The sequence below is a fragment of the Astatotilapia calliptera genome, chromosome 17 (genome assembly GCF_900246225.1).
Source record: "Astatotilapia calliptera chromosome 17, fAstCal1.2, whole genome shotgun sequence".
Classification (NCBI taxonomy): Eukaryota; Metazoa; Chordata; class Actinopteri; order Cichliformes; family Cichlidae; genus Astatotilapia; species Astatotilapia calliptera.
In genome coordinates this window covers 30,809,231-30,821,930 of record NC_039318.1, presented here as the reverse complement: position 1 = coordinate 30,821,930, position 12,700 = coordinate 30,809,231, and the positions used below count along the sequence as shown (strand labels likewise).

Genomic DNA, 12,700 nt, shown 5'->3' with positions numbered 1-12,700 from the left:
ATGTCATGTTTTCTCAACAAAGTATAAAGAACTGAGGGGTGGCTCAAGACTTTTGCACATTATTGTATATTGAGTCAAACAGGAATGCTGCAAACTTCATTTGGTCTTTCTCATGGTAATTTTTTTTTGTTGCTTTGAAAAAAAGTAAATAAAAGGAAAAAAAAACTGACTTGGCAGGGAGAGGTGGGAAAACTTAAATTACACATAAAAGTGAAAGAAATCTCATAGCACTGCAATGTTATGGTCGGTTGATGTCCTGATACGTATCCCACGCATCTTAGGTGTGTCATTATCAAAGTGTCCCCACAGAAATAAGCTGCTGCATTATTTTTTTTAACGCTCACCATTCTTGCCTGTCCATTCAACACATTTCCTAACATCAATCTTATTTTAAAAGGAAAGATTTAAACAAGAATCAAGAAATGAAAATAGACAAAATACAATGCACTAGGGATTAAATTGTGATAGAGCACCATAAGGATGAAACCTGCTGTGTTAAGCCAGAATTATACATTACTGAGGCATTGGCAAGTACAGATGGTTCTCCTTCCGTCTATTCTCTCTGGACAAATCACTTCATCTAGTTAGATTTATATGAGCATGACATCCAGTAGGCATTTATACCTGCTGCTTTCCTCAGTGCTTTCTCCATTAATGAACCAAAATGACACACGGCGAAATACATTCCCGGCAACATTGACACCTTGTGGTCAGTTAGCTCAAACACGACCCTGAATCTCATCATCAGCCACATAATAGATCAAAAGCACTCAGGCAGAAATGTGATTCAAAACAAATGATGTTAGCCTCAAAAGAAGAAACCTGCCCTCATTTAGTCTCCTTAAACTCAGATGCTACTGCTGGTATGAGCAATTACTGCACAGGTGGTCTTCTGAATTCATAATTGCAGCAGCATGTGCACGACTTGAAGGCGCGTGAGATCCTGACACTTCTTAGGAGGCAGAACGGTCACATTAGGAAAGCAATGTACGCGTTACAAAACGCTTCATTTTCATTCCTTTGCAAGAGATGAACATAAATCTGATTATGAGGAATGTTTGGAGACTATTAACAGTTACAATATTTGCTCACATTGAATGCCCCGTTAGAGAAAAACAAAAAGATCTTACCAGTGTCATCTGTTTGTCTTGGAGTCCCTCTGGAAACGAGTCCCACCCTAATCTCACCAGTCCCCCCCCCCCCCCTCCAAAAAAAAGGCCCACTGCTATAATTATAAACAAGCCATTTAAATTACCAACATAAACGAATTATTTGTTGTGCACAAAAAGTGTCCAAACATGTCACTAGGTGGTGTGATGAATGCAGCCTGCATGTAATTGAGAAGATAAAAGCTCTCAGCTCTATTCGACCACGGCCATGAATGCCGAGGAGTCCCCCCTCCCGCCTTTGCAAACAGCATTCTTATGATAATGGAATAATGCTGGTGCTTTAGTTAATTGTGTATAGGCGATAGTGGTGGGCACCTTTTGTTGTGGGCTCTCACGAGCTTAAAGGAAAGAGCTGGCGGGGATTATAACTCTTATGGAACTTCTTTAATTCCGCCCCCCTCTCCTTAAAACCATACTTTATTCCCACTTTGCATTCAATGTGTTGAGTGTTTTTCTTTATTTGATGTGGTCTAAGAGTTTGTCGGGTCGATTCAAGATAAGATTTCACATATGTGATGCTTATGATTTTTGCCAGTTAAATAACAGAACCATTTATAACAGGTGTAACATAACAGTTTGTTCACAGTGCGCCCAAATCAAAGTTCTGCCCTGTTCAGGGAAAATTAGCACATTTACTTTGTTTAAGTGAGACACCTTTCTTAAGCATATCAATAGCAACACAACATGCTGACTCAAGTTCCAACTGTGAGGGGGTAAAGCTCCATTTTCACGGAAATCCCTGTATTTGTATTTAAATGGTGCATTTCAAGGCATTTAGCTTTAGTTATCAGGAAGGCTGGTTTTACCAGATCCTGACAGACTGTAACAGCCTCAACAACAGCTGATGGCACACTATGATAACACTGCATCACATCATACTATAAGAATGTAACTAAGATATCATAGTAGGCAAGGTATAAAGAGTAGTATAAGATTTGGAAAGGCCAGAAAAAAACTTTCTATTTATTGCAAACAATCATTTTTTCGCTATATAAACCTGCACTTTAAAAAGAACTCCTATTACTACCACAAAATAACCAGTATTATTAGAATACTGCTACTAGTTGGGTAACATTTTACTAATTATTTGAGCAGCAGAGCATGACTTCCCATCTTCCACATTACTTATGTATCACATAGAGCTTTTATATTCTACATTTCTTTAGCTAAATACACTGACCTGCACTGATCATACCCTCTCTTACTTACATTACTTTTATCCGCCGTCACAGTCAAATTTCTATGTTTTCTTTAGTTAGTACAGCTAATCAACAAAAACATATACATATATGCCCATTTCATGTGCACTGTAAAAATGGCTGCAATTACTACTACACAATAACTAGTTCTATTGGGCAAGGGGAACATTTTAAAATTTGCCCTTATCTAATTATTCAAGCAGCAGGTGCATAGCCCGTGTTCAACATGAGTAATGCATCACATGACGCTTGCATATGCTATAATTTTTGATATATATATATATATATATATATATATATATATATATATATATATATATATATATATATATGTGTGTGTGTGTGTGTGTGTGTGTGTGTGTGTGTGTGTGTGTGTGTGTGTGGCTAGATAGATATGTGCCACTATCATATTCAGACATATTATGCATACAGTTATTGTTTTAGCCAGCTGGCAGCAATTAGCTTAACTACTTTACCTTTTTCTACCCTTTTTCTATTTTAATTCGCACTTGTTATTAGTGGGTGCATGAGCTCGGTAGAAAAATAGTCTGTCTGTTGAATTCATTTAGATAACCTGAAGTGATAAAATGTAGTAAAAATACTTCCTTTATGTGACATGACTCAAATGTAAGGGGGGGTTTATTAGTAAGACCCCATGCCTGCACCAACAGGTTTGTTTTCAACTGAACTTGTCTGGAAACAAGGTAGGCGTGCAGTTACAAACTTTATTTCTCTGTTTTGCAAAAAACCATTGTAGTTTAACATATATATGTGCGAACTTAAAGCAAAAAAAGCTAACATAGCTGTATTACCTTAGAAGCTGTTGCTGGCCTTTTGCAGTTAAGCTAACTAGCTTAAGGATGCTAGGCGGGTTAAATGGCATTCACACCATTGAAAATAGTTCCAGTCATGTATTTATATGCATCTAAAATATCACAAAACAGTTGGTTGTTTTCATTATTTGTTACAAACAAGTGAAGGAAGTTGTAATGAAGGTAGGACAGGTAAGGCTAAGTGCTTATTTGGCATAAGTTGGGAAAGCTAGTGTTTAGCAGACTAGCTAGCCAGTGACATGCCATTAGATATGTTTTAGTTAAAAAATGTGATTATTCAACACCAACTATCCAAACAACTGAAAACATAAGCGATGTTATTGATGAGAAATGTATGATCACATTAGTGTTATTACTAATAAACTTAGTCAACAGCTGAAAAAGCTACTCATGCTTTTTTTAAATGTAGTTTGAAGTCAGTATTTATAAACCAATGCCATTTGGAAATTTAAAAATAAAGTAGAAAACAACATGAAGTTGTAAGAAACCAATTTGTCATCTGGTATATTTAAGGAGATCAGTGGGAGTTGTCCTTGGAAATACATTTTTAAAAGGAGAACCTTTTACTTGTTCTCATGTATCACATATAACTTGTCATATAGTTACACAAATCTTTAAATTTACTTGAATTCATTTAAAGAAGAAAAATAAACTCGTCAATTTCCTTTGGAGGAAAACTTTAAGCGCACAACTGTGTTTTATGCACTTCTAAATCATATTCTGTATAAAATTGTGATTAAAAACAATAAATATTCATTTAGTAAATCAAACCGTATCACCACAAATGCGAATAACTCGTTCACGTTTGTCAGTAATTTTGGTTATTTTGGTTAATTAGTTGGTATTTTATTAAATTGGCAGTGTAAATTATTTTATCTGCCAATTTAACTTCTGGGTGGGTACAAACACCCTGGTGTGCTTCGGAGTTTGCGTCGTGGACTCTTCTGGAGAGGTCTGTGTCCTCGAAAAGGTTGCGCGTTTTGGGGGTTAATCAACGCTATAACCGAGACACTGGATAAAAAGCTGGTCAATTTGTCAACTTTTTGTAATTAAAAAAGACCAAATCATCTCCCTTTTCCGTACTGTCCCTCTAAAGTGCCGATATTTTTAGCTAAAATTGGACGTAGAGGGTGCACCTTTGCGCAGAGACTGGTTTAACGCTGAGAGGCTCCTCTGGGTGCACAAAGACAGCGGCTCGCAGAGGAACTTGTTCAGAGTGAACCAGGGACGCTGGGAGGCGAAATAAACAATCTCCGGACTCGAAGTAGCAACGGTCGAGCAGTTTTATCTCTCGAAACACGCTATTCCGCCACCCATCCGAGAAAAACAAGGTAAGGACTTGGTTTAAATACGTTTCAGCGGGACTTGAGGGCTACGGAGCGGGTTGAACCTCCTTCGCTTTGGCTTCCCGAGCATGGTTGTTTTTGCAGAAAATGGCGTCATCGCCCTCTTGTTTCTGCCTGGCCGCGGCGGGGAGAGGAATAGTTTCAGAGACTTGTAGCAGTCTTTTACACGCGGCGTTTACTTCCTCAATGGTAAAATCTCCTACCGCGATGTGTTTTATTCAACAGAGACCGGTCAAAATACGGGGTTGTTCACCAATTCGCTCGGTAGAAGGACGCGCAAAGATGGAAGGGTCACCGGTCCTGTGCGCCAAGCTGCTTCTTGGAAAAGGTGCCACGGAGCCGCAAAACGCAGCGTTTCACATTCGCCGTGATATCATCCCCGGCCACTCCAGGATAATCCAAATGATCGGGGACGTTTTAGTGTTGCGGTCACGGTGGCGATGGACTGATTCGTGCGAGAGCTGCACCTTGTCTTTGTGTGTATTTTATTCGGGTTAGCTCGTTTTTACGCCGCACTCCCCTGCCATGCTGCAATAGTTACGAGGGGCCTCTCTTTAACGGCGTGAAAGGTGCATTTTATACTTGGCCTTTTCTTTGATCACGTTAAGCTGCTCTTTTGTTGCTCAAAACAGTGGCGTTTTTTAGGCTGACAATATAACCGTGTAAAAGGAGATTTTCGGGGATAATGGGGGGCGATGCAAATCGTGCCATGAGAACGACGACTGCTCTGCGCTCTGGTTCGCGGTTTACCAGACGAAGATAGCCTGAATGAGGTAAAAAATAAAAGTCTTTTGAGCGAATCGCACAGTTTGCACAAAACCGGGGAAGTCCGGCGCTGCGCAATGATTGTGCTGTTGCTTTGCGCAGAGAACGGTGGCAGCTGCTGTAACCGCCGCCACCTTTTCGCCGCTATATTTTTTGTGTGTGTTGGCCAACCTTTTGTAAATAGTTGGACTCTTGGATAAAAGAGCACAATAGCATTCATGCGGGCCCTTTATGGCCTGTGAATGTGGTCCTAAGTCACACTCTGGCTGTCCTGTCTTTCGCCGTCAGCTACGTGCATGCGTCCTAGCTCTGGCCACCACACATCCACCATAGCGAGGCCACTGGGTTCCCTGTGTATACGCTCTGCTTGGTTCCTCCTGTGGCCAAAAGTCGATGACGGATCGTGTGGTGAGTGCTAGCACAGGCCACTGGGATTAAATCGAAACAACCACAAAAAATCAGCCACGGAGACTGCACATCGCTCGCTCCGTGCACATTTTTATTAAGTTTCCTGAGTTATGCAACCGCATCCCCGTAGAGCGAACTGCTCATCCGCCTTTATTTACTCGTCCCCCGCCGTCGGATGGATATTTCTGTGGTAATATCTGGTGAATTGGACCAGTCCCTGTGGCGACGACACCGAATTAGGAAGATATGTCATTTGCAAATCACCCAGTGCCATTTGCGTCACAGCCCGCGGCCTCGCACGCCCATGGGGGGCGATGGAGTTGCAAATGGAGACTGTGTGTGTGTGCTGACGCTGCCCCAGCTGAACGAGAACCAATAGACACGGACTCGGGCGGCAACAATCGCCGTGCGCTTTCACTCTCCAGTAGTGCACCGACTTGGATTTCGTATAAACACGGAAGATCGCGCCGTTTATTCGAGATGGTTATGTTTCCATCGCTCTCCCTGGGATGCGTAAGTGGATGCGTACACACACTGGTTAAACCTGCTACAGGGCTCGACAGGCCAGCCGGAGAGGAGTATATCCGTCCGGTCCTTTCCTCATGGTGCTCGGTGCATGTGGCTATTGTGAACTCGCTCATGTGGATACACGTCTTTTCCACTGGATCGCGATGATATGGCCGTGAAGCATTTATGAACAGCGCAGAGAATGGGGTTGGATTATGATTCGGACACTGGATAAGCACTCGCTCGTTTTTTAGTAACATACACAGCGCGCCACGCGTTTCTGGTTTGGAGATGAGCATGGCGTTTTTACCCAGGAACGTTTTATTTGTTGCCGTTGCGCTTTGGGGCACTGCGCATGGTTTGATCGGCCAGACCGAACTAGAGAACTAAGCCATAAAGTCGTGAAACGGTGATAATGTCAGCTACAGAATCCTTTATAAGATACTGTTGTGCAGTAAAGTCAGTTAAATCCCTCTTTTCTAAGCAGTTTTTGAATGTAACGGAAATGCGAGAGCTTTACACGAATTTTGCAGCGATGTCAACATACAGGATTTTGATTCGTGAAATTAATTAATAATATTATCTCATATTACCTGAATTTTTTTTACCTGACTAACCCCCACCTATGTGTTTACATTGAGTTTTTTTTAACATATTTTTTTAACTGTGCAGTTTCCACTTCCTGTACTTTTATTTAAAAAAACAAAAGGTTACAGATCAGTAGAGATTGCTCCCTGTGCTGTGAAACATGTTCCCTAAAGCACAGATGCCACCCTGAGGTAATGGAGTGATATAGGAATCTTTTCTTCTTTGACAGTTTAAAGCTCCCAACTTTGAACTTGCAGGTGGCTGTTATTTCAGTATTTGATTAACTGAAAACTTATTTTGCACTGCATGCTGTCAGAACCTGGCTGCACTGCCCCCTATTGCCTCTGTTTTCTCTATTGCCCTCTGTTCAAGCTGTGACACAGTGCATGAGTAACTTTGACAGAATAGAGATGGTCAGTCTAACCTTCGGGAGTGACATGAATGGATAAGAAGGCCATGAGTTTAGATAACAAAGTGGGCAACAGAGGACTAAAATAAAAAGGAGGGTTAGTCTGAAGTTGACAGAATTGTTCTTCATGAGCAACCACTATATTTTGTTATTCCCTGTATTATATATATTGTTTCATATTACTTTTATATTTGCCTTTTTTTTTGGCAAATCTTTTAACTACCTCAGCTTGGCCTCCATTCATTTTATTCTAGGTGTTTATTTCTTTTTAGCAGCTTGAGATAAGAACAGCAGCCAAGACTGCCTGGCTTTCTTCCTTGCTGAGGCACCACAGGTATCTTGGTTTTCACCAGGGTGGATGCTGACTGCAACAGTTAAATGACGTCACTGTATGATTCAGTCAGGTTAATGATGTAGTGTTGTGTTCAGTCTCTGAGTCAGCTTGTCAAACCAGTGTGCAAGTTCAGTCAGTCAACAAGCCTTTTTACCTGCCAGTCACACACCACAGTAGAAACACAGCAAAATATCCATTCAGCCAGGAAACAAGATAATCAATTTCAGCAAAACGGCCAGCAAGCTAGGTAGTAAGTCAACTAGTGAGCCAGGAAACTATGGTGGAGTATTTCGAGTCTACAAAACAATTAAATACACTAGGGCATAGGTGTCAAACTCTGGCCCGCGGGCCAAATTTGGCCCGCAGCCTAATTACATTTGGCCCGCAGCCATACCAAATTACTATTAGAGCTGGCCTACTGGTATTATACAGCCAATATATATATTGTTTAGTATTAAGCTTTGCTTGTTCCATATTCAGTTTTTCAGCAAAACGTGTTTGAGTCCATAAGAAAAGATTCATTCTTATATCTGGAGGAATAAATATATTTCAATAAATATTAACGTTAGCCCGCGACTTTGTTCCAGTTTTGAATTTTGGCCCACTGTGTATTTGAGTTTGACACCCCTGCACTAGGGAAAAGTATTTTGCAGTGTTCATGGTAAAGACAAGCACAGTTTTCAGTAGATATCAATCTGTCAACAACAACAAAAAAAGACTTTTTACCTATTGTGATAGAAATATCTGACTAGAACAGTTGTTCAAGGCTGTTGTCACAACAGTGTTGCCTCATTACAGAATAGGGTGGGATCTCAGGTGATCTGTGTGTGTTTTGGATTTCATAGATTGTTGCTTTCTTTCTTTGCCATTCATTGTTGACATCACCCTCTTTGGGGCTTGTACTTAATTATACATTTATGTGTGATTTTTAAAGCCTTGATATGAAGTAGACTATGCACTGTGCATCCACACCTGGCCTGAAAATGCCCATTATGCATCTCTTGTGGTTTTATTTATTTAAATCTGTGTCTGTGCTCCCTTTCCATGCTTTGCTGCTGCTGCTGCATCTCTTTATGTTGCTCTAATCTGCTGTGTGCTTGCTTTGAATTAAGGCTAAGGACGGTGTCCTGTGGAGAATTTGTTTCATATCTGGTTTGGTCTAATTCAGCTGTTGTGTGTACTGCCACCGAGTGTGCCTTTAAAGGGTGTTCTGGCTCAATTGGGTTGTTGAAAATGATGACATGAAAGCAAGTCAAGATATTAAGTTTCAGCAAACTTTGCTGTGCAATGATTTCTGGGCGAGAATGAAGTTGCTGCTGGGGAGAATGAGTCTGTGTAATAACTCAGCTGGTGTGGTTGTGGTGGTATCGCTCAGGTATTTTCCCATTTGCAACCAAAACGTTGTAGAGAATGATTTCTTTCCACAATGATTAATGTTTGTGAGTTTCAGTATAATATCTCAAGACCAACTGGTGTGTGCATGTATATGAGATCCCATATGTTCCTGGGCAGCAACCTGTTAATGCTATCACACAGGATGTTACTGTAACACACAGTGAGATCAGTTAATCATATTTGAATGTGAATGTTTATTTTCTGTCACCAGTACCTTTCTTGAAGTGAGAAACTCCACCGAATTTATCTAAGCTTGTTTTAGTGTTACAGTTAGAGGGACTATTTTGCAGTTGTACAGATATGTCTCCAAAAATGTTGGGACACTGTGTAAAATGTCAATATACACAGATGCCTCAATCTTAAATGCCTGTCCACCTAAGGGCCATGGAGGTGATATAGAGGGTGAAACACAAACTGGACAGCTTTCAAGTCTTTTGCAGTCATAACAAATATTTCTTTTGACATTGGGAGAAACTCCAATCAGGCACAGGGAGAACATACAAGCTTCACATAGAAAGGCCACATCTAGCCATCCAGTTTGAACAGGAACGCTCTTGGTGTCATGCAAAATGTTAAGTAACAGGACAGGGGGATAAAATTTGGAAAAGTTGTGGAGGTTGAACAGATTTGTTTTTGAGCAGTTTCAGAGTAAGACGTCTCAATCTAAGATACTTTGGGATTTCCATCATCTGTTGTACATGTTATCGTTAATTCATTCAAACAGTTTGGAGAAATCAGTGTATGCAAGGGACAAATAAAAAAAATAAATAAAATTTGGTTGCGCCAGCAGCAGTTCATTTAAAGCAGATACGATTCAGTAGTGAAACTCACTGTGTGGGCTCAGGAACGCTTCCAGTAACCGTTCTCAGTGAACACAGTATGTTGCTGTATCCACAGTTGCAAGTTGAAACTGTCATGTATAAAAACAAAACAAAACAAAACATTTCTCACAAAACATTACATTTCTATTAGGCTAATTTTAGCTTATGTTAAGAGTTATTAGACAACTGCAACCTGCTGTTTTATTATTATTATTATTTTTGCATTGCGTTAGTTTTTCTTCACCTTCCTCTCACACATTGTGTGTGTGTGTGTGTGTGTGTATGTGTGGAGCTGACAGGAGACAGCTGAAGTGCAATAATATGAATCGAGTTAATGAGGACACCTTATGTTACTCAAGTCCAGTAAAAGCTTTCCAGCAAGAGTTACACCAAACCAACGTCCTTCCAGCTTCTACCCTGTGTAACGTCTCTGACTGAGACGGAGAGCTTTGAGCTTTTCAGTCATGCCAACTTATTTGAGGAGAGTTTGTGGTAAAGTGTAAAACTTCTGGAAATATTCAAGAAAAGCTGCTGGTGTAGTAGGTGTGAAACACCTCCGAACTATTCTTTTTTTTGCTGTTAACATCTTCTGTGGTACATTAGCTCCCACTCTGGTTGATTGTGTGGTGAAGTGAACACAGAAAATCAGAGAACTGAATTGAACAGATAGGTAGGTAGGTAGGTTGCTAGATAGATATCAGTGACAACATGGGACCTACGAAAAAGATCAATACAAAAGATCCAAATAGTGGATTGCCGTATTCTTGATCAACATCCTACTTTTTCTGGGGCCCAGCTCACCTTGAAACCTGTTAGTAGCTTACATTTCAAAAGCCAACATCCTGGGAACATTGGTGCATGTGACATGCTTAACTTGCACCTGTGCAAAGGTACTGGTAGTTAAACCAATTGGTTTCACTACTCAGAGTGCTGTTTAAAGGAAGAGGTGTCTTTCCCTGTCCTTCAGTCAGACTTTCAAAGTATGGATGTGGAGAAAAATTTGGAGATTTTGGATAGTGATACTTTTGGAAAACATGAGGCGGCCAAGTGGACCTCCTCCAAGTGGACCTCCTCCAAGTGGACCTCCTCTTCCTATATACATATTGCACATTTTCGAGAATACAAGCAATAAAGGGAAAGGGTCACCACCACCGTATATAAACTGTCCATTCTGTGATTCACCGTGTGGAAAGTGTTTACATTCAAGCAGCGCACAATATCACTGCCTCCATACTGTGCTGTAGTCATTCTTGGTATACCTGCCAGCAGCTAGCATCATGTCAGTGTATAGAGTTCGTCCATTAGGAGGAAGTCTTCTCCAGCGGCCACAGGAAATGACTAGTAGATCATGATTGCTGCCATCTATCTAATGGCTGTGGTGCTACATAAGCAGTACATCTTATAATAATGCACACTTAGATGTTTAAATATTATGTAGCAAATATTTCTTTATCTGCTATACCATAGAAAGCTGAGGTTTCACTGCAGCATAGAAAAAGTTATTTTCTTCTGTTGTGAATTTACCTTATCTATTTTCTCTCAAAAGGAAAATTATGATTTTTCTCCTAAAATAAGAGATGTTCCCAGATGGGAAACTCAGTTTACAAATTGGATTCATCATAGTATTAACAGAATTCACTATGGATTGCCGCTACAGCTGAAACTCACACTCAGGTGTAATTTGTGAACTACTGAGCAATGGATGCCTGCTTGTTTTGCTGGGAATGGGTATACTGGAGTATTTGAATTGAAATTTTACAGCTGGAAATGGTAATGGTACTCAGGCAGTGAGTCATACTAGCCAGGTAGTGGGTGATTTGTTCAGAGTTATATTAGTATATAGGAGAGGAGAAGAGTTGAGCACTTATTTTTAGAATATAAGAAACATGTGATTAATTCTTAAGATTGTCAGCTTTGAGACTGTATTTCCAAGTGCCTCAGGCAATTTAGTCCCAGCTCAGCCTTTCATTGCAAACACAAGCTCATATCATTCATCTTTTTCTGCATTATCAGTTATTGTTCAGCAGTTGTTTATCAAGGACTGTTCTGAGGAGGATGGAAGGAAATGCCTTTTTCAAACCTGTTTCTTCTTTATTGATCTTTTGAAATTGGTCTTACAGCATTTGTGGAGCATCGTTTTCTTTCTGAGAGACAATTTCACAGAGCATCACTGTACTAGATGTACAATGCATAGTTTTCTCAACAGATAATGTTTTTTTAAACATGAAAGGTGAGGATAACAATAATCACGGCTGCCAATATATTTAAAAGGTAAACATTAGTATACATTAGAATGGAGTGAAAGATGATTGATGGCCCCAAAAGTAGAATTTTAGAACTACTTAAAATATCTGACATTTTGATAAATGTGAGGAAAATAACATGATTTTAGGCCAATGTGCTAACCATGCTAATATCGCCATTTCCAGTCTGAGCCACATTGGTGTCATTACCAGAGTCATAACACGGATCAGTCCTTCATAACCACCTCTGTCTGTTGCCATACAAATGTGAGAGTCCCCTGTGTGTTGTTGACATGTGTGTTGTTAAAGGTGTTTGTTTTCAGCCTTTGCAGTACATGATGCCTCTTTAAGGTATCAGTCACACAGGCCTAGAGACTGGTCAGTGAGTAACTGACATCCAGCAGGTCACCAACTGATCTCTAGGACTCAATGACTGGAGCCTAAGGCAGTGTCCACGGTGGTAGGGTCAGCTCCAGCAGACTGGGAAGAATGGCATTATTAGCTGGAGTTATCAGTTATTAGGTGCTGCTAGTCTTGGGTCGAGATGTGTGTCTGTTTTGATACTATGGTATATTCAAATATGTAGATAAACTTATGTGTCAATTTGCTGTATAGTACTTGTCTTGTAGATGTGATTGGAAAACGGTAACAAACATTTCTGATAGTTCTAGATTTAGTATGAA

At 40.3% G+C, this 12,700-nt stretch overlaps 1 protein-coding gene across 12 annotated transcripts in view; it reads left to right on the top strand.

The window, feature by feature from the left end:
* The first annotated feature begins 2,873 nt into the window (after positions 1-2,873).
* znf800b (zinc finger protein 800b) overlaps positions 2,874-12,700 on the top strand; it is a 31,940-nt gene continuing 22,113 nt past the window's right edge. For 2 of the 12 annotated variants that reach the window (XM_026146748.1, XM_026146745.1), the window contains exon 1: positions 4,560-4,736. In XM_026146748.1, coding sequence (XP_026002533.1) covers positions 4,635-4,736 — 102 coding nt within the window. In that variant the 5' untranslated portion in view covers positions 4,560-4,634. Of the gene's footprint in view, positions 3,073-3,353; positions 3,373-4,133; positions 4,154-4,381; positions 4,533-4,559; positions 4,737-4,765; positions 5,721-6,117; positions 6,234-12,700 lie in introns of those variants that run through there. The other 10 variants (XM_026146749.1, XM_026146754.1, XM_026146750.1 and 7 more) reach the window with 10 other exon arrangements.